Consider the following 25,843-nt stretch of genomic DNA (forward strand, 5'->3'; position numbering starts at 1 on the left):
TGCTCTATCTAATGCTCCACTGACACTACAGAGTAATAGGAATTACAGACATTTAATTTTCCAAAAGCTGTTTTTAATAGCACATGAGATCCTTGACTTCTGATCACTTAATTTTCATGTCTGCTCATTTTTTTTTACATTTCCACCCTAGAATTTTGTCTTATACTTATTGAACTTGAGTAAACAATCTGTTACTTCACCAGGAAATATATTTATTCAGTAACAATAGCAAAAAGCAGTAGGAACTGTCCTCTCACAACAAACCAGCACCACCCAAATAAAAGAAACAACTTTATCCAGATATCAGAAAATCCATTGTAAAATGGCTATTGAGGGGACTGATGGTTTTTATTTTCTGGAGAAGACATTCTCTCCTTGACTAAAAATAGCAAGAAGGTAGATCATGGACTGAGCTTTGGGTCAAGGAGCTTCTTTGTTGCCCCGTTCCTGTCCAGGTCTAGGCATGTCTCTCCCATTGGATGCAGTAAGGTGAACTGATTGTGCCTACAAGAGAACTTCCTTCTAACCTTACAATGCCATTTAAATGATGTCCCACATTTTATTTTTCACATCCTTTATATGACCTCCAAAAAACTGGGATAGTTTGCCACCTCAAAATTTAAGGATGGGTTAAAAAAATTAGGAATGAGTTTGTGCCTTTTTTCTCAAAGGCTTAGATGTTGCATGCATTCATTCATGTGTATGTATTATATAATACCCATCTTTTAGCTTGTAAGTTAGTAGATTTGGGATAGTGTCTCAATAGAAACCCTACTCAGAAGTCTCTCTGGCTTCTCATAAAAATTTTAAATTATACATACAATTATATAAAATCAATTTTTCATATTAAAATCAGTGAAAGTTGATCTTTATTGTATAGTTCATGTGTTTATTTTTATTCATTTTTTGGTTTGGGGGCCACACCCGGCAGTGCTCAGAAATCATTCCTGACAGGACCATATGGTAATACTGGGGATTGAACTCAGGTTCGTCCCGATATTCTGCATGTGCCCTACCACTGTGCTAGCACTCTGGCCCCTAGTTCATGTGTTTAAAGGTAAAATAGATTAAAACCCAAACTCCAGTGGATTGCATACACTACACTACTGAGAACAAAACAGGACTGTGTGTGTGACTCTAAGTCCAGCAGGCACAGCACCAGGGCAGATGCATTTACCTTTGCCACCCTTGTTGGAGAGGATGCAGTTGCTTGGACACAACAGAGGGAATCCAAATGTGATTCTCCCAGCTTATCAAACATAATCAAATACCTATCTGGATTAAAGGCCAGCTGAATAGGAGTTCCTCTTTTGCACAAAATGTGATTCTTTGTATAAAGAAACTTTAACAGTAACTCGTTAGGATTCTGCTAGTTAGTGAAGAAATTTCTGTGAAAGGTTGCTTAATTCACACCTAGGGATGAAGAGAAAGAGAGGTGTAATTCTCTATTTCCACATGCTGTGAGAAAAGGCAGAAGGAGGCTTCTTTGATGGGGCATAAAAATTACTAGGAATTCATAAGCTGAGTTTCAGTGAGCCTGTTTGTCACTGACTCATCTCTGTAAAATTCTTGACACTTGTGAGCTTTGCTTATGGGACCTTATTTTTTTTCCATTTTTCAAAGTGAAAATGATGTTAATGTTTTTTTTATTATCAAGAGAATACTTTCTCATTGAGAAAAGTAAAAAGCACAGAAGATAATCACAGCAAAAGTGAGCCATACAAAAATTCCACTATTAAAATGCCTTTCCATATTGTTTTTCTTTTTACACACACAAAATTATCAACAAGAAATAAACCTATGAACTTGTATGGATGTTGTGCCAGGATATTGTGTTTGAAAATCTCAATTTAATATTCTGCCTTCTTCAGCAAATAAAGTCATCATTTTGACTAGCTAGATAGTTTTGTATGTAACTTTACTAGAATTTGTGAATTTAAATACTCAATTTTTTTATTTGTTCATTTCTGGGTCACACCAAATGATATGTGATCAGGATTTACTTACTCTTGTCACTGCTTAAGCAACTACTATATAGGGTGCCAGGGATTGAACCCAATCCTGCTGTGTACAAAGCAAGCACCTTACCCACTGTCCTATCTCTATAAATCGATGTTGAAAATACTCTTAAAAGTCTTGTATACACATTTTATATACTTGTCTGATTATTTTTAAAACAAATTCATTTAATGTTGAATTGAACTTAATAGTATATAGGCATAGTATAATATAAGTATAATAGGCATATAAATATAAGTAATAAATATAAAATGTTACTTTTTGTACCTCGATTTTTTTTCATTGTTTTGGGGCCACTCAGAAAGTACTCCTGGCAGGCTTAGGGGATCATCTGGAATAAAGGGATCGAACCTGGGTTGGCAGTTGCGAAGTAAATGCCCTAGCTGCTATGTTATCACATTGGCCTCAATACCTCAATTTTTAAAAATCTTTTGCATTTTGGGACTGGAGAGATAGCACAGCGGTAGGGAGTTTGCCTTGCATGCCTGGGACAGACCTGGGTTTGACTCTCAGCTTCCCATATGGTCCCCCAAGCCTGACAGGAACTATTTCTGAGCACAGAGCCACGAGTAACCCCCTGAGTGGTGCTGGGTGTGATCCCAAAACAAAACAAAACAAAACAAAGCAAAAATACTTGCTTTTTCTTCCTTTTCTATTATTTTACTAATTACCTTAGACACACATTTAATTAGGTTCGAAATTAATATCTTGACTCTCCTCTCTTATAAAAAACCTCTTAGGTAATTTTAACTATTTTCCACCCTTTCTTTGGCCTTTACTTTTTCCCTAGAGCATTTTTGTTAAATCTTTAGGATTTTCTAAGTGTAGTATCAGATAATCTGCAAATTATGAAAGCTTGGGTTCTTCCTTTCTGTTCAGATACCCTTGATGTCTTTTTCTGGCCTAGTTTCTATGGCAAGTATCTCTAGTATTATATTGCACAGAAGTGACTAGAGTGAGCAACCGTGTCTTGTGCCAGATCCTAGAAGAAAGGCTTTTAGCTTATCCCCATTAAAATTATATTTGTCACAAGCTTGTGGTAAATAGCTTGGACTATATTGAGAAAAATTTCTTCAATTTCCATCTTGTGGAAATTTTTTTACCATGAATAATTACTGGATCTATACAGATAAATGCTTTATCTGCATTTATTGCTATGATCATATGATTTTAATTTTTCTTCTATTGATATGGTTATGTAATGTTGATTGACTTTTATATTTTAAACCATACTTGCACCCCCAGAATGAGTCCTTCTTGGTAATGATGTATGAACTTTTTGTGTATAACTTTTTTTTTTGGTGGTTTTTGGGTCACATCCGGCAGTGCTCAGGGGTTATTCCTGGCTCCAGGCTCAGAAATTGCTCCTGGCAGACACGGGGGGACCATATGGGATGCTGGGATTTGAACCGATGACTTCCTGCATGAAAGGCAAATGCCTTACCTCCATGCTACCACTCCGGCCCCTATGTATGAACTTTATATAAATTGTTGGATTCTACTTGCTAGTATTTTGTTGAGAATCTTTGCATCTGTGTTCTTAAAGTCTATCAGCCTGTAATTTTTTTTGTGGTGTTCTGTTTGCTTTTTTAAATTGTAATTGAATTTTCATCTTTTTCTTAGAATAAATTCATAATTATTTTTATATTCTAATACTGCTAGATTTTCATTTGGATCATTACTATTATTGTTGATATTATTATTATTATTATTATTTGGTTTGGGAACACACCCAATAAACCCCGGGGCTTACTCATGATTCTACACTCAGGATTTACTCCTGCCTGGCTTGTGGACCATATAGGGTGCTAGTGATTGGATATGGCTAGGCACGTGTGAGACAAGTACCCTACTTGATATACTATCAGTCTGGCTGGCCCTCATTGGCTCATTATTTTCTTTTCATGTACAATGTGACTGTCTTTTCATTCATCTTGACTTGAGAACTAGTACTATAATTATTGGCTAGAATGATTAATATATCCTTGAGAGCTTAAAAATCTGTCAAGTTCTTTTCCAAAGTGTCTAATCAGCTAGAGAGGCCAGCAGTAGAGTACTTGTTTTTGAGATCTTGAGTTCCATCCCCAGCTCAACAAAAGAACAAAACAAAGCAAAGCAGAATAAAACAAAAAGTCATTATCTTCTAGTAATGTTTGTGGTTTCCAGTTGCTCCATATTCTTGATAACCTTGTTACTTTCTGCTGTTAATTATAATCCTTCTTGTAATTGTGGCATTTTGTTAAAGTTTCAATATATCCTAATAAATAAATAAGTATACATTTTCATATAATATATCTTTTATTCATCCTTTTATCTGTCCCTCAGTCTCCATAAAAATTCTGCTTAGTGTACAATTTTAAAGTTTCTAGTTATTGATCCTAGCACATGGTATATGTAATTCTATTTTCTTCTGAATTCTATTTAGGCTACCAGTCTAATTGTCATTTTTAGATAATTTATTTTTTACTCTGGTTTCTTTCAAGATATACTCTTTGAGGACCAGAGAGATAGTACAGTGGGCAAAGAACTTGATTTGCATATGGCTATCCTGGGTTTGATACAAGGTATCATGTATAGTTTCTGAGTGCCATCAAGAGTGATCCCTGAACACAGAACTTGGTATGAAAAAATCCTGAATATTACTGGATATGACCCATCTCAAAAAAAGAAACTGTTTTTGTTTTTAGTGTTTGTCAATTTCTTTGTGATGTAGTTACATGTAAAATTCTTTTGATTTATGTGGATTTACTAAGGCTGCTTTGGCTTTCTAAACATGAATATTGGTATTTTCATAAATTCTCTAGCATATATTAACTAGTTTTCATTCTTTCTCTTTTATACTCCCAAAACTTTTCTGAGATGTTAAAGCTTATCACTCTAATCTATATGTCTTTTAACCTTTATAGGAGTTTACAGATATTATCAAGAGATAATAATAAGGTTGGGATATTATTCTAGATTATCCAAGTGGAGTAATTTATTTTCAAGAGGTTTTTGAAAGTGGAAGAGGGAGGCAGGAGAAGTGAGGATTAGAAAAATAAAATGATAAAAAGAGGAAAGATTCAAAGCAAGAGAGAAAATTGACCTGCTCTTAATGGCTTTGAAGATGTATGAAAGGGTTTGAATTAAGGACTAGACTGTGTATAGAAGCTGGGTAGAGTCCCTGTCTGAAAGCCAACAAAGAATTAAGGAACTCAGTATTACAACTGTAAGAAAAAAATTTTTTTCAGTAACCCAAATATGCAAGGAAATGAATCTTCCCTAAAAGTTAACAAAAAGAAATCCTATCTTACAGACAACGTAATTATAACTCAATAATACTGATGTCAGACATTCACTACAAATCTGTAAGATAGTAAAATTGGTGTTTTAAGACAATTATTTGTGACAATTTATAAGATAGCAATAAAAAATCCAATGCAAGTTTTAAATTTTAATTATTTTTATTTCTAAAAATTATTTTGGGGCTATGTATTCAAGCTTTCTGAAGCTTGCATGTGGTGCCTTGTTTCTGTTTTGTTTTCCTTTAATGAGTTTTCTAACTTTTATTTTTTTTTTTGAGTTTTCTAACTTTTAAATGATTATGAGCTCTTGTCTGTGGGAGTTAATGGTGGAATTGTTTGAAACCAACTTGAAGACATTTTGTTCCCGTGAAGATTTGTGTTTGCTTTTACCAGATGCCACCTGGAACTTCCTAGAACCACCTTAAAATGTGCTTTTGATTTATATTTTTTTCAAATCACATCTGCGGTAGAATGAGTGTTGATTACAAACCTAATGAATTAAGAATTTTCCAGAAAGCTTCCCCCATGACAAATGAAAGAGAACAAGTTTCTATTCTCTCAGATAGGTGGGCTATTTCTAGTTTACCTTAACATTGAGGCCATTATTCCTGTGGTGTCCCAGATTATGTAGGAGTTTCTCATTAGATTTTCTGCCTTGGTATAGTGTTTACTTTTTATCTTCAAAACAAATTCACTAACATCAGGGATTAGTTGAGATCCTGAAGGTGAAAACCTGGTTTATCATTCTGGATATAAGCATCTACTCTATTTTGCATAACCCTGAGGAATTTTAGTTTTTTGTCAGTTCATCAAAGTATTTAAAACAGTATCTTTTATATCTTATCCAGAATTTTTAGTGGGTTTTTCTTTTTCAGGAGACTTACTCAGGGTAATAAATAATTACACTATACTACCTACAGTGAAAATGTCTGATTGGGGGCCAGAAAAATAGCACAGCAGGTAGGGTGTTTGCTTTGCATGGGTCAACCTGGATTGGATCCCTAGCTTCCCATATGGTCCTTCGAACCTGCCAGGAGTAATTTTTAAGTGCAGAGCCAGAAATGACCCCTGAGTGACACCAGTATGTTTTCTGTAGGATGATTGTTAGATAAAATTAAGGTAGAACATATTATTTTATTTGGAGTTTTGGTGGTTTTTTGGTTTTGGTTTGTTTGTTTGTTTGTTTGTTTGTTTTTGCCACACCTAGCATTACTCAAAAACTACTCTTAAGTAAGTGCTTGGGTTACATCTGATAGTGTCTGAGTACTATGTAATTCTGGACATCAAACCCAGACCTTCTGCATGCAAAGTATGTGTTCTTGCTAAGCTGAGCTATCTCTCCAGCAAATCTTAAATGTGTGTGCGTGTTGTAGTTCAGGGGCTTATTTAATGCCCAAGTAAAAGAGGGGGGAAATCACTAATCTTAAATACCTGCAGGATTTTCTTTTAGATTTGCCTCTTTCATCTGGTAAAGGCAATATAAATATGATTAGCATCTGGGTAAGAGCAAATTTTACAAATAAAATAAAACAACAATCCCAAACAATCTACTTAAGTGATGTTTATAAATGGTGAGCTAAAATTTTAGAAAAGACAATAATGTAAATCTGGGACTGAAGAATTAGTACAGCAGATAAGGCATTTACTTTGCAGCCAGCCCAGATTTGATTTCCAGCAGGAGTGACCCCTGAGTATTGTCAAGTGTTGCAACCTGCCCACTGCCCTCAAAAAAAAAAAAAAAAAAAAAAGGAAAAAATATATAGATCACATCTCTGCTTGGGAAGTCTTCAGGGCTGACCTGTTCTTTAGGGTAATGCTTAGAATCCTTAAATGCTCACATGCCTGCTTGTTATGGTCCTGGCCTCATCTGCATCCTCATCTCTCTTTCTAGCTCATTAACTTCAACAGTCCTTACCTTGTCTCTGATACTCAGTTCTATTGAAATCTGACTAATCTTCCCTTCCTCTTACCTACATGCCATGTCTTCTCCCTTTCCCACTTGGCCTCACCTACCTGCTCAGTCAACTTAAACTTTTCAGTTATATGCATTGTAAATTAGAGCACACACACACACACACACACACACACACACACACACACACACACACACACACACACACACACACACACCCCAGACTAGGTTGACCTAGCACCTTTAGGATACAAAGTTAACTTTGTTCACCTCAAAGAATTTAGAGTGAGAGAAATGAAATATTCTCTAATACATTCTGTTCATTTTCTCTGTAGTAGTTATTATAATGATATTGGCAAATGGTCCCTCTTACACCAGAAAAAGTTCCCTATCACATCTTAGCACCTTTCTCTATATGTGCACATAGTAAATCTTCATTTGATATATAGATTTTAAATATGGTGGTGTGTCTGGGGGGGTGTCAGTCTTTGTTGGGTGCATCTACCCTTAATTGCTGTGGCCTGGGGGGGGGGGGTGCACACCTGGTTAGGTGCTTGCATGCACCTTATGGTGGTTCCAGTATGACACTTTTGTGACAATGGAAATCAGACTAGCAATATGGGACATCAAACTTGGCAATGGTTGGGGGGCATATCTGGGGACTGAATTTGCAGTATCACTCATGCCAAGCAGGTATTCTCCATCAAGCTACCTGCCTAGGCAGCTGATTCCATCATTTGGTGTGAGCTTGATCTCTGAGGGTATTTTTTCTTGCCAATGTTCTCAAAAGTTCTCTCTCACTCTCTTGATCAGGTATCAGAGCAACATGGCTTCTGCTGTTCTTGAAACAATTACAAACATTCAACCCAAAGAAAGTGGAGGAGGAATGGGAGAGACCCGGGAAGCCATTGTTTATAGGTTATCTGAAGACATGCTGAGCAAACTGCCTCCTGATTATGTTCCCCATGAGGTAAGCCAGGTCTATACCCTGGGATATTCCAGGAGGTTCGGTCCCACAAAGCTGACCCAGTCCCAAGATGCTAGTTTTGGTCCCCATATCTGTTTTCTCTTTCCTTCTTCCTTTGCTATCAGATCTTGTTCTCCCTGGTCTTTTCTACCTAACCCTTTGTATGTCTTCTTGAAAATCACCACCCACACTCTCGCTGACCTCTTGCTATTTCTAACTTTCCTCTTTCCTCCCCTTTAATGGTACCATTTTGCCATCTGTGAGTTCTAGCTTTGGATCAACACTCAGACAGCTTAATCCCTTCCTTGCCTTTCTGCTCCAACCCTTCTGTGTCCATTCTTGGTCTTTTGCCTGTCATCCATTCCATTCTTTCAGCTCTCCCAGGCAGCTAATAGAAAAGGCCATCATTCAAGGGCAATCACTCCCCAGTTTAAATAGCAACAGCATTCTACTTAAAACTTTGAGACGTTTACTTAATAATAATCTAAAATAATTAAATTGTCTAAAATAGCTTTTCTCAGTTGGATTTTGTTTCATTTTTTTTAAAAAATATATTTACAAAATGAGCACCCAAGTAGCTTTAGTTTGTGTGGGTTATAAATTCACTGCCTGGGCAAAAAAATGCAACTCAAGGGGTAGCCTTGAGCCCAGCATGTACAAGACCCTGAGTTTGATCCCAGGTGCTGCATGCCCACTCCCCAGCACTTCCAGATGTGACCCATTCCCCAAGCACATCCCTCTGTACCCTCCCTATCCCACTGTTAAATTCAATATATTAAAAAGTTAAGGGCCCGGAGAGATAGCACAGCGGCGTTTGCCTTGCAAGCAGCCGATCCAGGGCCAAAGGTGGTTGGTTTGAATCCCGGTGTCCCATATGGTCCCCTGTGCCTGCCAGGAGCTGTTTCTGAGCAGACAGCCAGGAGTAACTCCTGAGCACTGCCGGGTGTGGCCCAAAAACCAAAAAAAAAAATAAAAAATAAAAAATAAAAAGTTAAACTAATCAAATTTATTTGTTTTAATTGGGTGGGGGGGTTGGGCCACACTTACTAATGCTCAGGGATTATTCCTGGCTATGTGCTCAGAAATCACTCCTGGCTTGGAGGACCATATGGGACACCAGGGATTTATCCCAGGTCTGCCCTGGGTCAGCTACATGCAAGGCAAATGCCCTACAGTTGTGCTATCATTCCGGCCCCAAATTTATTTTTAATATACATTTTTAAACAACAGCAATAAATTCATTGCATATTACCACTGACTATATTTATATTCTTAAGTAAGCATATTTTCAAAGCAACTCACTAAGGGGATGGATTGTTTTACAGTTTTTGCACATCTCTTTAATATCTGGCTTAAGAGAAGACAATTGGACTCTCATATATACTTCTGTATTCAACATGTTGTGGTAGAGCATGTCAAGTAGTCTCTGGAAAATTTTGTTAGACTCCTGCGAGGAAGAAGTTGAAAAATTAAATAATAACTCAGTACTCTATGAAAAATAAATTAACCTCATGGGACACCTAAAAGGATATCAGGCTCCTTCCAGGTCCTAGACCATCCTTTGAGGACTGCTCAACCTTAAATAAAATTTTAGTTGCAGGTAAATGTCTGAAAGTTCTCTAAGAGAGTTTCATTTAGACTCATTCATCATACAGAAAGGCTGGTTGTGAGACTAGCCTCTTCTCTTAGCTTCCCTCTATCTCTGCTAACAGGACACGGGCAAGTCTAGCTCTTCCACCAGAAAATAACCAGCCAATCTACTAAATCAGCTCCAAATATGGTCCTGTTTCTATTATGTCCTGCACCACCAAGTCTGGGATAGAATAAAGTGTCAGCTGAGAGCCAGAGGCTCCAGGTCTCCCCCACTTGCCAGTGAAATAAGAAGAGATCATAGTTTGGGATTCGAGTTCTTTTCGAAACACATCAAATAGTTCCTTACTTGTTCTTTACACCTAAAATTGATCATAAAAATGTTGCATTTGCCTTAGTAAATCAAATACTTACCTAATAATATTTTTATTTGTAAATACATAGCCTAATTTTCAGGATTCCTTCCATTGTGTGGCTTGCAATAAGTTTGTTTGCCTTTATTACTGAACTATATGTGTTATGGCTCATGTAAGCTTGTCATCTTTCAAGACTCAAAAGCACTGCTTTCTCTGATGCTTTTCTGTAACTTTCATTTAAAAATTCCTTCACCAAGCTCATCAGGCTAGAGTGAATGTAGGAGTCCAAGTTCCATGTATGGTACCACAAATGATTCCCTGAGCACTATCAGGAGTGACCACTGACCAAAAGCTGAGAGTACTGGTTGGGTGGGTTTTTGTTTTGTTTTGTTTTGTTTTTTCTTTAGTTGTTTTTTGTGTCATACCTGGCAATGCTCAGGGGTTACTCCTGGATCTATGCTCAGAAATCACTTCTGGCAGGTTTGGGGGACCATATAGGATGCTGACATTCGAACCACTGTCCTTCTGTATGCAAGGCAAACGCCTTACCTCCATGCCATTTCTCCGGCTCCACTGTGGGGTGTGTTTAAACCCCCATATAAAAAAATTAAAAATTAATGAAGTTAAAAAGAAAATATGCCTTCATAAGTTACTCCACCCAATCAACCCTTCCAGATTCACCTAAATTATATACCAATTTCTGTTGTGTCTGAAGTTTCTAGCTAATAAACTGAAACCAAAATCTCGAATCTAAGAAAAAGTTATATTGTTGTGACTCCATGTTCCTCAGGATGGTTGCAACATATTAGCTACAAATAAATGAGTTGATTAACTCAATGAATTTTATCCTTTCTAAAGCTGATTAAGCAGAGTAGAACAAGGAGTAGAGATCCTATTTTTAAGCACCCTGTTACCTAGATGAAGTGTTTAGTATTCTCTTTCTCAGGGTCATTTAGATGGGGTAGTTAAGAAGAGGAACTGTCATTTTTTCAGTATCTATATTATGTATCTTATCTTATACATGCTAAACACTTGACACACATTATATCATTAGTCCTCAGGTATGGCTCAGCAGAAACCAAGTGAAGAAGTGGTAAAAAATAAATTTGGATTTGGTGATTTGATTCTAGAACTATCTTTTTAACCCAGTCTTAGTATAAAACTAAAATATTTTCTTTCCTTTTCTTAAACAACAACAACAAAAATAAACCAACAAGCAATGGCTTTATTTAGAAAGAGGTGCAGTAAAAGTCAGAAAATCTTGCAGCAAACATTAATGTTAAGTATGTACTTTCATTGGTTGGTTACTTGTGATCTTCAGGAGAAAGATGAGGTTTTAATGCCTGCCTTAAGGTATTTCTGCATCAGAACAGAAGAGATCAAAATGATGTTAAAAACTGGCTTTAATCATAAGAACTAATTCAATTTGTTTCAAAGCCTTGGGATAATATGAGCTACCCATGGTTAGGGAAGATTTCATCCCCGAGATCTCTGTCTCTCAGAACTGAGTATAAGAGCCACAAGTGGATTGTTATCCAAGAGCACTATTTAGATTTAGAGGCATCTAAAACTGTCTCTCTTCCAAGATCATTTACTTTTTAGTATTTATTTTAGAGATGAGTTGGTCCTTGAAATATGGCTTTAAAACACATTTAGTAAATTGAAATATAATTACACTATTGGCTTGTCCTAATGCAAATGGAGCCATCTTACTATAAAATAGACTACCTGGTCCTTGCAACATAATGAAAATTCTTTATCAGACTTAACAAATCTTTCCTTGAATTAATGAAGAGACCACTTTAGACTGAAGCAAAAATCATACTCGAGATAAGACAAAAAGTAAAATTACATTTTCTAGAATCTCTGTTTTCCTGTGCCTGTTTAATGCTATTAAAATTTCTCCTTCAAATCTTAGGCCAATTAGTTTGTATTAGCATGATAAAAAGTACCTGAATTATTGATTTGACATTGTGGCCAATACTTTAATTTCTTTCTCACGAGGACTGAAAATACTCCATTAAATTTCCCTACATGTGAATTTCTGCAATGTAGAGGGAATAATAAACATGCATTTCAGCCCTTGGTGGCTGAAGGGCTTGCGATAGAAGTAAAAACCAGTACAGGAGTCTGCAAAATTATTAGTGCTAAAACCAGGAATTTATGGGTCTCAGAGAAGAACCTTGAGAATTAAAAAAAAAATGGAAGATGGAGATGGCCATTGGCATGTTTGACTGTCATTTTGATTGCTCTCTTACCTGCACAATCACCTTGAACTTTTTGTTGTACATCACTGCTTTTCTCAGCATTTTAGTGTTCTGTCTTCATCCCTTGTTTACTACAAGCCACCTTGACCACAGAAAATAAGAGTAGTTGTTGTTGAATAAGACATTCTGCACCAGACGAGAAGAACATGTGGTAAAATGTGGAGGCTGGTCCAGATAACACAGGGACTATCCACTTCTCAATTTTATGCCTCTGGAATGAGCAGCAGACACCTCCCATGCTTTCCCATGGTTAAGACTTTCTCTGGCTTTCTGGCAATTCTGTAAGATCTTAATTTTCTAACACTCATTGTCTTTTCATTTTGGCATGTCTTTGACAGTGACCAGAAGAAGATGCAAATATCTGTATGAGTTCTTAGCAGAATTCATAATCAATCTTTCAGAGGGCACATGTCACAAAATTGAAATGTGTGTGCCCTTGCCTATTTGCCAATAATTGTTATGTTTTATTGTTCCCACAATCAGAGCTTTTCTATTGATCTCTTCAGAGCAGTCAATAAATGATATGCCAAAAGGAACAAATGACAGATGTTTAATGGCTCTCCCACAAAGTAAACTATTTTTTGTTGATTAGATTAGTAAAGCCCCCTCTTTAGCTGCCCTAGTCAAGGCAGCACTGATCTTAGAAAATATCGCCTAATCATAGTCATTGGAAACTGTTCTATGAAGATTGTAACTGCATTAAATTTCTGTGACATTTCTAATAACTACTCAGCAAACATTATGAAAAAAGTACTCCAAACTGTACCCTTATAAAGGTGAAATTGCAAAAGAATATTTATCTGACACTTAGTCATTTGAAATGGAAAAGGTACATTTTTATTTCAGCTCTTAAAAGTACATTTCAAATTATCCACAAAGTACAATCAGTAGGAAATAAAAATCATTCTTATTGAACACTAGTTTTTGAAGCCCAGAAAATGTGGGAATTAATGGCAGGTTTGGTTCTTCAAGAGATATTTTACAGTACATTTGGACTAGTAGAAATATTTTTAGAAGAAGAGAAACTATAGAGAAAGAAGAGTCACTGGAAAAAAAAACAAGTAAGAAAAACATCCTTGATTGTATATGCTTTTGTTTCAGGTTAAAGCTCGTTTGATAAAGATGGGACACCTTAATTCAATGAACATATTTCTTAGGCAAGAAATCGACAGAATGCAAAAAGTTATCTCAATACTTCGTAATAGCTTGAGTGATCTCAAATTGGCCATTGAAGGCACAATCATTATGAGTGAGGTGAGCTGCTATTATCTCTATAGTCGCATCTCTCTTTGGAAATTTCTTTTCATTCATTTATTTTAACTTTATCTTCTTCAGAACTTGAGAGATGCCTTGGACAATATGTATGATGCTCGTATACCTCAGCTCTGGAAAAGAGTGTCCTGGGATTCATCCACTCTGGGCTTCTGGTTCACTGAGCTTTTGGAAAGAAATGCTCAATTTTCAACGTGGATATATGAAGGAAGACCCAATGTTTTTTGGATGACTGGTTTCTTTAACCCCCAAGGTAGGTTCTCAGGAAAGATTAAGCATACTTGTAATATGTGTTTGGTTGGAGAGTAGCATTGTGTGGTGAATGTATATCAGGCAAAACAATGTAGAGGTACTACTTCTGGGAGTTACCTGAATTTCCTTTGGTATGACACATATGAACCTTCTCTATTTTATTAATTCAATCTGAAACTACATTGCTTTGACATTAAAAAAGCCTTCCCTGTTTTGCTTTACCTATTTCAGACAAGTATCAGATTGTGATAAGAACACAGGGAACTTTTCTCAAACATTATTGTTTTTAACATAACTTAAAAAAAGAGACCAGAACTGGCAAAAATAATTTTTATGATCAGAAAACTAGAGTTCACTGGATTGAAAATACCATCTTGTGAAAAAGCTTTATTCAGTGAACTTTGGGGGTCCATTCTCTTCAGGAGGTTGTCTGAAAGAATGATTAATGATTTCACTTTATTTGGTCCTTTGTTGTAGAAATATTTACTGACTCAATTATTGACTGAATGTCACAGGTGTCACACGACTCAGAAGCACAATGACTTTTTGTCTTCCAACAATATGGATAGTTTTGCTTCAGGTAATTCATGGCCAAAATGAAGAAACGAAACATTGGATTTTTTTCTAACAGTTCAGTCTCTTATAAATCTCCCTGTAATACAATTTAAGAAGCATTCACACTTCCAGATTTAGGATATATTAAGAATGCTTCTGGCATCAATATGGTTGAATCTTGTAAAATAATATTGAGTAAAGGAATTAAATCTGAAATCACGGTAGTATAAGTAAACCATATGTATGTAATATATGTATACTGTATGATTCTATTTATTTGGTCTTTTTTTAATAGTGCTGGGGAGCACACTGAGGCCTCATATATTGTATGATTCTTTTATATAAAGAATTAAAAATTGCAAAGAAATTCATAACATAAAAAAGTCAAGCTAGGGCCCGAAGAGATAGCACAGCGGCGTTTGCCTTGCAAGCAGCTGATACAGGACCAAAGGTGGTTGGTTCGAATCCCGGTGTGCCATAGGGTCCCCCATGCCTGCCAGGAGCTATTTCTGAGCAGACAGCCAGGAGTGACCCCTGAGCAACGCCAGGTATGGCCCTAAAACAAAAACAAAAACAAAAACAAAAAAAAGTCAAGCTAGTAGTTACACAGGGTGGGAAAAGCATAATCACAAGAAGATGTGTATAGGGTTCAAAAGAGCTAGGAATATTCTTTTTCTTGATATCAATCAGTCTGATGGGTTTTGTTTATTTCATTCTATCCCTCTCCTACTTCCTTCTGTTGTGTTTGTTGATGTGATAGTTAAAAGCACCAGGGTGAGGGGGATCACGCATACAACAGGCTGTGTTGCTCCCACTTATTTTGCTGTCAAGTTTACCAGAAACACATTAGATTGTGATATTTACATGCTTAGCCATGGTACCTATTAAAGCTTTTACTCTTTATAATTGTAGTGCTTGTATTCTTACTTGATGGGAATTAGACCCTTGGTTGAGACACACACTATGATACTGGCCAGAGACCACTGGAGTGCTCACTTTTTATTTGGGGGGGGCACACCCAGGGGCACTCAAGGGTTACTCCTGGCTCTGTGCTCAGAAATTGCTCCTAGCTCAGGGGTCAGCCATATGCAAGGCAAATGCCCTTTGTGCTACACTGTGCTACCACTCGGGCCTCAGAAGTCACACTTTTTGACTATGACACATACCGTATTTGCTGGCGTATAAGACGACTGGGCATATAAGACGACCCCCTAATTTTGCAGTTAAAACATAGGTTTAGGCCTATATTCGCTGTATCAGACAGAACGTTCCTGTGCTGCATGTGCTGTATGTGTTCCTGTGCTCATGTACCACAGTGAGCCAATCAAGACAAGCAAAGGTTCAAAGGTTCTACTGTAATAGACTTCCTCTCTGACTCTGGCCAATCTGAGCAGACTTTTGACAGTGTAGATTCGGGTCCAGAACATTGTCTAATCTGCATGCATCAAAAGCCTGCTTGGATTGGCTGACTTAGAGAGGTGGAGGGTTCGAGCAGCCTTGCAGTGATTGGTGCAGAATCGAGTTGGAAAATTCGTTTTGTGGCAATATTCAAACAATTTTCCTTTAGTGGCATATTGAAACATTTTTTGGGATATACTCGGCTATAAGATGACCCCCGATTTTCGGTTGACTTTTTTTTTTTCCTTCAAAAGTCGTCTTCTACGCCGGAAAATACGGTAAATGTTTTTAGTTGGATGCTTGTAAGGAATTGCACTGTTCTGTGATGTTCACACTCACACATAACCCCTAGCACACTTCCTGTAGTGGGGATCCCAAACAGCAGCACTGCCATGATTGTTCTTACCACATGTGGAACATCAAGGATTGGACTCTGACATACAGGCAGGAGTTGTAAGTGCTCATGCTTTTTTCCCAGGTCCACTCTATGCATTTTCAGATGCTGTACTCTGCTGGTGAAAATTCAGTGAGTATATACTTGATTTGTGTACTTTCATATGTACATTCATTCACTTCATGCATTGTCAATGCCTTAGTTTTTAAATTCAAAGCATCACCTGGTGGTTGTAATAAGCATACAAAATTGTATGCAGTGTATTATTGGGCAACAAACTTAAGACTTGTAAAGAACCTTCAGATTTTATCTATTTTATCCCCCAAAATTCTGTTGAATTAGAGAAGGAACTATTTTTCTTATGGCTCTCAGATTTTATGTGACTGGGGTTCCTTTCCTCCTTTTTAAATGTACATCTTAGTAAATTATCACCAGGTAATTTGTGGCTGGGAACCTGAAGAAATAACATTTAACTTCATTAGGATTGTTTAACTACCTTTCATTTTCCTTCCCTTCCATGAGGTACTTTCTATAGGGAGATTTTGAGACTATTCCTGCCATAAACAGGCCACAATCAGGTTAGAAAGACAGACACACCTTCCACTTGATGTAATGTGATAAGTGCTCAAATGCCACACCAGTGCAGAGGTTTGAAAGGTACATTAGACCAGAGATGGGCTGAAGAAAGCTCATCTGGGAAGCAGTGAGAATCTTCCAAAATGAGACAAAGACAAAGACAAGCCCTTACAGAAAAAAATAGATCAGTAAGAATCAATCCTGGAACTAGGAGCAGAGAGTAGGGAGTGAGGTTGGAGTATGAAATCCTGTAATGAAGTTTGGTCTAGAAAGTCACCAGTGCTGAGTGCTGAGAATAGGTTGGGTAAGGGATCCTGGAGCCAAGAGATTTTGGTTTTGAATCACAGAACCCCTGGAGGCACTCAGGGGTTACTCCTGGCAGACTTGGGATGCCAGGATTTGAACCAACGTCTTATCTATCTTGGTCTGCTGCGTGCAAGACAAATTCTCTACCGCTGCACTGTCTTTCTGGCCCCAAGCAAATAGACTCTTAACAAGTTCCAGGAAAGATTCTAGGGCCAAGCCAGCCAGGTGCAGAGGATGGGGTCAATCTGATGAGATGAGTTCATGGGAAATCTTTGAATGAGTCAGGATTAAAAGCACAATACTGGGGAGATTACTAGTATTTATTGTGCCTATGCAAAAATAAATAAATAACAATTTTTGTTTTGTTTTTATTTTGGGATTGTGGTTATTGTTTGGTTGTTGTCTTTATTACTGTGGTGTTTTTCGAGTTTTTATGTTTGTTTTTTTATATTTTTTTGGTTGTTGCTGGTTTTTTGTTTATTTTTGTTGTTTTCTTGTTTGTCTTTTTTTGTTATGTTTCTCTTTCCTTTTTCCCTCTCTTCTCTTAAATTGATATTTATAACCTCTAGATGGACTCCTGGTTTTTTATTTGTTTGATTTCCCCCCCCCCTTTTCCTTTTTTCTTTTCTTTAAAACAGAACCACATAACTTGAATCATCTCGTTCTGCCTCATAAATTGAGGGGGAAATAATGGATGGTACCAAGACCAAACAGGCATATGAGCATTGAGTAAAAAATAATAAAAAAAATGATCAGAGTTAAACACCATATCCAAAACCAAGAACAGAATCTATACCAAATCTACAACACAGAGGAGACCACTTATTCTAGCAGCCTGGGGGTCAAAGGAGGGGGATTTGGGATGCATGCTGGAAACAGGGGTAGAAGGAGAACAACATTGGCGATGGGATGCTCTGATTCAATGTTACTATGTACCTAAAATATTACTGTGAAAGATTTGTAATTCACTTTGATCAAAATAAAAATTACTTTAAAACATCAATTTGGACAAACAAGGACAAATAAAACTCTTAATTAGTTAAGGTAAAAAAAATAAAATAAAAGCACAGTACTAATGTGAGGCAACTGTGCAGAACAGATTGGCAAGTCATTCTGTGATGGTTGGCAAGGGCCGCAGGAGCCCCAGATTGGAAAGTATGCAGGAAACATAAGAGTTCAGGAAAGGGCAAATTCCTGTGATTTTTGAAATTGTAAATTTGTGTATATGCAGAGCTGAGTTCCATCCCTTGTACCATATAGTTTCCTAGCACCCCTGGGAGTTAGCCTTAATGACTTCAAGCACTGTTAGGTATGTTCCTGATGGCAACAAGCATTGCTTCTGTGGACCTTTCTCCCAGCATAACCCCTGGTGATCCTGGAGCACTATGGACCAGGTCTCTGTTCTGCCAGAAATGACTCTGTCCAACCCTGCATTGAGTGTGATCCCTATGGGGAGAAATGTAATCTTGGTCTTTTTGTTATTAAAAAAATCAAAGTAGGTGCCAGAGTGGTGGCATGAGCCATAAGGCTTCTGCCTTTCCCGCCAACCTAGGACAGACCATGGTTCGATCCCCCAGTGTCCCATATGGTCCCCCAAGCCAGGAGCAATTTCTGAGCACATAGCCAGGAGTAACCCCTTAGTGTCACCGGGTGTGACCCACCCCCCCAAATCAAAGTAGTATGTTGATTCATTCCAAGTACAAATGACACCAATATATCTCAGAGCACATTTCTTTTAATGATTACTGCTCTATCCCACCCCATCCTGCCTTTTAAAACTATTACTTAAAACATCACTTAAGAACTGATCCAGTGGGGGGCGGGCTTGAAAGGGCAGGCCATTGGGGTCCTTGGCATTAGGAGAGGAGCTGGGTAACATGATTATGGGATCTGGTGTTGGAATTATGTGCTTGAGAAAGCCTTAAAAGTATTGCAAACTACAGAATCTAGATCAATAAAAATAAATAAATAAAAGGACTGCCCCCCTCCAAAGTTTGCTTAACCACTGAACTTTGAACTTCATGATGTGCCTATCAAGGTGGCAGGATGGGGTGGGGTAGGGGAGGGTGGTATGGGAACATTGGTGATAAATACTGGTAGTAGACTGGCATTGAGATACTATATTCCTAAAACTCAATGTTCAATAACTTTGCAAATCCTGCTTTTTAAACTAAATTAAAAATAAAATAATATAAATAAAAACTATTTTGTTTTACATCTTAAACAAGTTGACTTAAGGGGAGTGGCTCACTCAGAGAGTCCATGCTGCATTTGAAGGTTGGGGAGCAATGGATCTTGTGTTCAATCCCAGTTTTTTTTTTAATAAAGTTATTAAAATAGAAAATCATTGGAGTCGAAGCGATAGCACAGTGGTAAGGCATTTGCATTACATGTGGCTGATCCAGGACGTACCTGGGTTCAATTCCTGGCATCCCATATGATCCCCCAAACCAGGAGCATTTCTGACCCTATAGCTTGGGTGTGGCCCCCAAAAAACAAAAAATCATTAATATGAACTATTACTATTTGTTAAGTTACAATATTTATGGAGATATAGATAATACAGAGGTTTATATTAATTTACTTCTTATTTGAGCTATTAGTAACACAATTCTTTTTTCTATTTTTTACAATATATTTATTTAAGCACTACGATTACAAACATGTTTTTAGTTGGGTTTCAGTTATAGAAAAGAACATCCCCTTCACCAGTGCAACTTTCCTGCCACCAACGCCCCCCCCATCTTCCTCCTCCTCCACCCCCTGCCTATCTTTGAGATAGGCATTCTATTTTTATCACTCACTAAATTCTTTTCTCTTTTCATCATTTCTATTTTCAAGTTATATTCTCATGGCCCTTCATGTCTTAGAAAGTTCTGCCTACTCCAATATCCTTCCTTTAACAACCACAGCACACAGACACACACCCATATGTATTATTGCTTTCAGTTTGTGATATAGGCACTCAAAGGTTCTCTCCTTAAGTACTAATCACCTCCTGGTTTCCTTTGCCTTCTCTTGACAGGAGGGAGGAATTACTTTTTGTTCCCTACCATTTGGCCAGATCAGGAAAACATAAAGATTGCAGCAGCTCCATGCAAGTTTGACAGCAGTGGAGAGCCGATAAAGTCCATTCCACTGAAGTCACTCTGGCTACTCTTTGACATCAATCTATTTCTCATCTTGAGAACATCTCCAGGAATTTATAACTTGTGAATGAGTCCCTGTTGGTGAAATTCCTTCTTTGCTTCAAAACTTTTAGTTGGTTTTAACTGAAAAACAAAAAGCCACACATTCAAGTTAAAAAACATGCAATGCAGAGGCTATAAAGACAGTAAGAATTTGCCTTGCACACAGCCAGCCCAGGCTCAATCCCAAACACATTGTATTATTTCCTCAGAATCACCAAGGCAGACCCCTGAACACAGAGCCTGAAGTAATCCCTGAGTATACCTGGGAGAAAGAAAAACAAAGCACACAATTCATTGGCAAAGAGACCATAGTGTCATTACAAAAGCCTGTGATCAAAATCACTTGGGGGTGGGGGGTGCACACCCAGGCATGCTCAAAATTTACTTTTGGTTCTGTGCTTAGGGATTACTCCTCACAGGCTCGGGGGACCAAATGAGATGACAGGAATTGAAATTAGGTCGTCCCTGAGCAAGACAAGCACCCTACCCATTCTATATTCTCTACAGCCCCTCAAAAATCACCTTAATTTTAAGAAATTTGCAAGTGTTTTTTGTAGGATCATTTGTTTTACATTCTTGAAAAGGGGCATAGTGGCTGATTCTATCTGTTGTATGTTGGCCACTAGGCCCTAAATAATGCTTCTTGGGTCTAGGTGCTAGGACAGAGGTCTCTGCGTCACAGAGATCTGTCCACAGTTACATTGCAGGATGATAGCCTGATAATGATTTATTAGAAGAAATTGAGTAAGTCACCTGAGACCTAAATTGGAATTTTCAGAGCCTTTCACTATCATTTCTGTGGCAGTTGATGAACTCAACTGTATATCAATTAGATTTTAAATTAAAGTAGTGCTTTGCCCATACCCCTAAAATTTTTGTTTATGGAACACCTTCCTCTGGTTCAGGGAAACTCAGTGCAGCCCTAGATTTTCCCAGCAACTATCCATACTATTTAAAATGGTGCTTTTGGGGGGTTTCTTAAAGTGTTCTGTTGGTCTTTCATCACTTGTATCTTTGTAGAAAGCATTAGACACTTATATTACAGATTTTGATTTGTGTTTTTGTATGTGTCTATTTATGTTACATATGGGGGTTAAGACCCAATGAATTGGGGCTAGAGAATTACTACAGTGGGTAAGGGTATTTGCCTTGTAGGCAGTCAAACTGGGCTCAATCCCTGGTGCCCCATATGATTCCTGGAGCAACTCAGGGAGTGATTTCTAAGTGCAGAGCCAGGAATAACCCCTAAGCACTACTGGGTATGACCCACAAAACAAAACAAAAAAAATATTCAAAGGATTGAATTGTCAGAAGGGTAACTTCAAGTCAGAGCTGCCTACCTCCCTTTTATTGATTGCCATGCTTCGCTACCTGATGTGTGAGGCACAAGTGCTGCCAGTGGACCCTGGGTAGAGTCTGAACATGCCACCTGGTTTCACATCTCTATTAGATTGAGCCCAACAGTATTGTTATTTACCCAGTGTTAAACTTAATCTGAAGCTTGATCTCATTTGGATGTCAAGCAGTGCTAGTTTTCCTGGAGGGTTTTTTGGTTTTTGTGGGTTGTTTTTTTTTTTGTTGTTTTTTTTTTTTTTGTTTTTTGGCTTTAACATCTTAATAGGCAATGTTAGTCTCTTCTAACAGCTATCTACAACAACTTATTATTCACTAACATAAGTTGGGAGTTTCAGTTAGAGGAGATTTTGCTGAAATGAGGAGATGGATCATTTTTGTCCTTTTTTCTTTTGTTACTGTAAAAATTTATCTTCGACCTCTTGCCTGGGTGCTTGCTTTCAAAGCAACACATTTGATAGCAACATTAGATAGCAACTGCAATTTCTGAATTCTTGTCTTGAAGGTAGTCATAAAAGCCTGATATTTGTTGGGTGGAAAGTGTGCCAAGTGTTAATAGAACTTCAGGACTAGAAGAGATTGAGAGATTCTTCTATTCTGATGATAATTCTAAGTAATCCTCCCTTGACTCTATAACTGCTAGGATAATTGCCTCTAACATCTATGAGAATTTAGTGACTGGACCTTCTCAGTCTAATGTGAACTTCCACTTCCACCTGTCTTGTCCTCGAATCACAAAACAATTGAGCTGTGAACACCTTAAAAATGCCTAAAGTAAATAAGACTCATTCTCCTTGCTATGGGTTTAGATGTCCTGGTTTCAGTAAAAATCTCTCTCTTACAATTCTGTCCTCTGCACAATTATCTTTCAGCAACAATCTAGTCCCATGTAAGCTGATGACCTCATAACAACACTGAAATTGCTCTCCCCAAAGTTACCAATTCTAGTGGCCTTTCTGTTACCTCCTATAACAGAAGTAGATAAAAAAAAACTGTTGTTTGTACAGTTGTCCCTATTGTTTCTTGAACTGCTTGACTCCAATTATATACATTTTCTAATATGCAAAAAAATAAACTCAGGCTATTAATAAATATGATACAACATACAAATATACATTCCTTATTTTATTCTTAGCTTCTTTTATTGCAGAGCATGGTCTATAATACATACCATATAAAAAGCCTGTGTTAATCAACTGTGTATGTTATTGGTAAGATTCTCATTAACAGCAGACTATTAATAGTTAACTGCAGGGATTCAAAATTTCTATGTGGATTATCACCATTTGACTTTTGTGAGGTTGAAGGGCATGGCTCAGTGCCGCTAACTTATTGACTTGTTTTAGTGAACTAGGATTCTGACTCTTAACTTCAGTTTATTACTTTCCTTGGTCCTCCTATCACTTTAAAAAGATGCTTTTCCTTCTCAGAAAAGTGCTTCCTTTGGCCCTGGAACCCTTATTGATGACTTTAGTACTTCTTACACTTAGATATATTCATATTCACCTATGATTCATCAAAAGTGAAAAATTATGATTCTTCTCTACCAGGCTCCTCTATAGACTGTCCTGTCTTTCTGTAAGCCTTAGCAACTTTCTAAACAAACACATGAAAATAACTAACCTCCAGAATACCCAGATTTTGATGAATGGTCCCATCAGCTCCAAGCACCTTGGAAAAAGGAACCCACGATATCCTGGTATCCAGGAAGCAATCAGAAAAGGGAGAATGTAGTGCAGACATTGCCAGAGATCAAGTATGACAAGGCCAGTAGTCAGATGGCATTTCAACAAGAAGAATGTTGGTCAGAGAGATCTCAGTAGAGAGGATGAGTTAGTGAAGTACTCTATGAATGAGAGTAAAGGAGCTGGAGAAACATGCATAATATGGGCAATGTGGTAATGTTCTCAAGAATTTCGGCTTGATATAGTGTGAGCAAGTGGGAATACTTATAAGAATATATATATTATTTGTGTTTTTTATTTATTTTGTGTTTGTACTGGTAGTGTTCTGGGCTTATTTCTGACTATTTTGCAAGGCATCATCTAATGGGGCCTGGGGACCATATATGTGATAACAAGAATTAAATTTGGATTGGTTGTGTGCAGGACAAGTCCTTTCTGCTGTGCTATTTGGCTCCTACTTTTATTTTAATAATGGACAGGTTTAAGCATATTAAAACACTATGTGAGGTGTAAAGAGTATAGGAGAGGAGACAGATGAAAAGAAGAGAGAGTGAAAGGAGGAGAAGAGAAAGGAGTTAGAGTAGAGGAAGGACAGGGAAGGGATGAAGAGTGGAGGGGGAGAAAGAAGAGAAGATAAAAGTGGAGAGGGGAGAATAGAGGAAAGAAGAAGAGCTAATACAGGAGAGAAAAAAGAAGAGTGAGGAGAGAGGAAAGAGGAGACCCTGAAGATACTAGGATGAAGGCACTATAGGAATAAAAGGGCAATGACTTTTAAGTGAGATACTCCTCAGGCTAACCTTGCCATTCAATTAGGTAATTAGAACGAAGAATGTGGATGCAAGTGAATTTGTATGTTTGATGACAAGAATAATGGGAATTCTGCTCAGAAGCTTCTATTTTCTCTTGAAGAAAGAGAAAGTAACTTGCGAATAAGGAGGAATTTAAGGAGAATATCATGAGTAGTTGGAGAAGAGAGCTAACCAGGGCCCCGAGCAAGCATTTGGTAATAGTTAACCCAGGTGGAAAGCTGTAATGGCATATGATTGTGAAAATAGAATGTTTGGCTTCATCCAGACTTAGTTAGGTAAGTGATGAAAAAGATGAATCTAGACAAAAGACAAGTAATGAAGTAAAAGGATTGAGTTGAGAAAGTCTTCAGAGATGATAAGGTCAAGGCTTGAGAGGTCAAGACTGTGACTGGGGCCTAAGTGATGGTAAGACACTCAGTTACTTGGTTGCATGAGAATATTTGACATGGACAAAAGGGAGTATATGGCCAGGGAATATGATTCCCAAAATTAATATTAAGGATAGCACAAGCTTTGAGAGGGACAGTATCTTCAGACTTGAACCAAGATCTAATACAGGCAAGAATATGGAGAAGATGTTCTCTGAGCAGGTGGAGAATATTCATTAACTACAGAACCTCTACAGAGGGCCCCGGAAAAAAGGTTTGGAATGGAGGTGAAAGGTGAGAGGGAACTTTGTACAGCACATTGATAAAATAGAGCAGTGTCAGTTAAAAACCACATCTCAGGCCATGACATGGCCTGACATGGCCAAGAGAGTGAGCCCTAGCTCACCTACCTTTGCTCAGTTTTTGCTGTACTTGCTATGTCTTGGAATCTTAGCATAGCAGAGAACATCTGTATTTCTTCGAACTCTGGAGTAACAGCTCATATGTCAGCAGAGTCTTGAGGCATTGCTCTCTCGATTGTCAAATTTGTTTTCTAAACAAATAGAGGTCAGTGAGCTGTCAAATGCCTGTCTTGATGATCTTTTTATGGAGAGGTTGCAGCTCAGTTTGCACAGATGAATCACCTGAGAGTCTTTAACATATATTGATGCAGGAGGTCCAGACAAGGGGATCAGAATCTTCAGGAAGGAGGCATTTAGAGTCAGGATAATTCATCTCCTTGAACACTCCCCTGGCAGTTCTAATATGCCAAGAACTGTGGCCTGCTATCATGTCCCATGGGCCTCATTTGGAGGTCTTGATAGTCATGAAAGCCTCACCATTAATGTACCTGGTAATATAGAACTCTATTGTTTTTGGAGAGACCATACCAATGGTACTCAGGAATTACTCCTTGTGGTGCTCAGAAGAACGTATGGGATGCTGGGGATTGAACCTGAGTCTGCAGCATGTAAGCCAAGCATTTTATTCACTGTACTATCCCACCTGGTCCCAAAATTCCATTCTTATAAGAGCACTTTTCCTGAATTATTCCTGAAAATAGATTCCAGGTTCCACCTCTAAAAGTTCTGTTTTTCAGTTAATTTAAAGATTCAATCTTGAATGAGGTTTTTATTCTTATTTTATTCCCAAAGGCTACCTGAGCAAACACCAGTCCATAGACTGGCAGTTAGTAACTAAAGATTAATAGTTTTCAACCATTCTATATTTGCAGTTTTAGTAGTGGTAAAACTACTGCAAAACAACAATACAAAAATCTATAACTCACT

At 37.7% G+C, this 25,843-nt stretch overlaps 1 protein-coding gene across 1 annotated transcript in view; it reads left to right on the forward strand.

The window, feature by feature from the left end:
• The window catches only part of DNAH8 (dynein axonemal heavy chain 8), a 406,635-nt gene that overhangs the window by 371,683 nt on the left and 9,109 nt on the right, over positions 1-25,843 (forward strand). The window contains 3 exon segments of the mRNA XM_049765310.1: positions 8,029-8,185; positions 13,497-13,649; positions 13,731-13,920. Coding sequence (XP_049621267.1) covers positions 8,029-8,185; positions 13,497-13,649; positions 13,731-13,920 — 500 coding nt within the window.

This window comes from Suncus etruscus, chromosome 18 (genome assembly GCF_024139225.1).
Source record: "Suncus etruscus isolate mSunEtr1 chromosome 18, mSunEtr1.pri.cur, whole genome shotgun sequence".
Lineage (NCBI taxonomy): Eukaryota > Metazoa > Chordata > Mammalia > Eulipotyphla > Soricidae > Suncus > Suncus etruscus.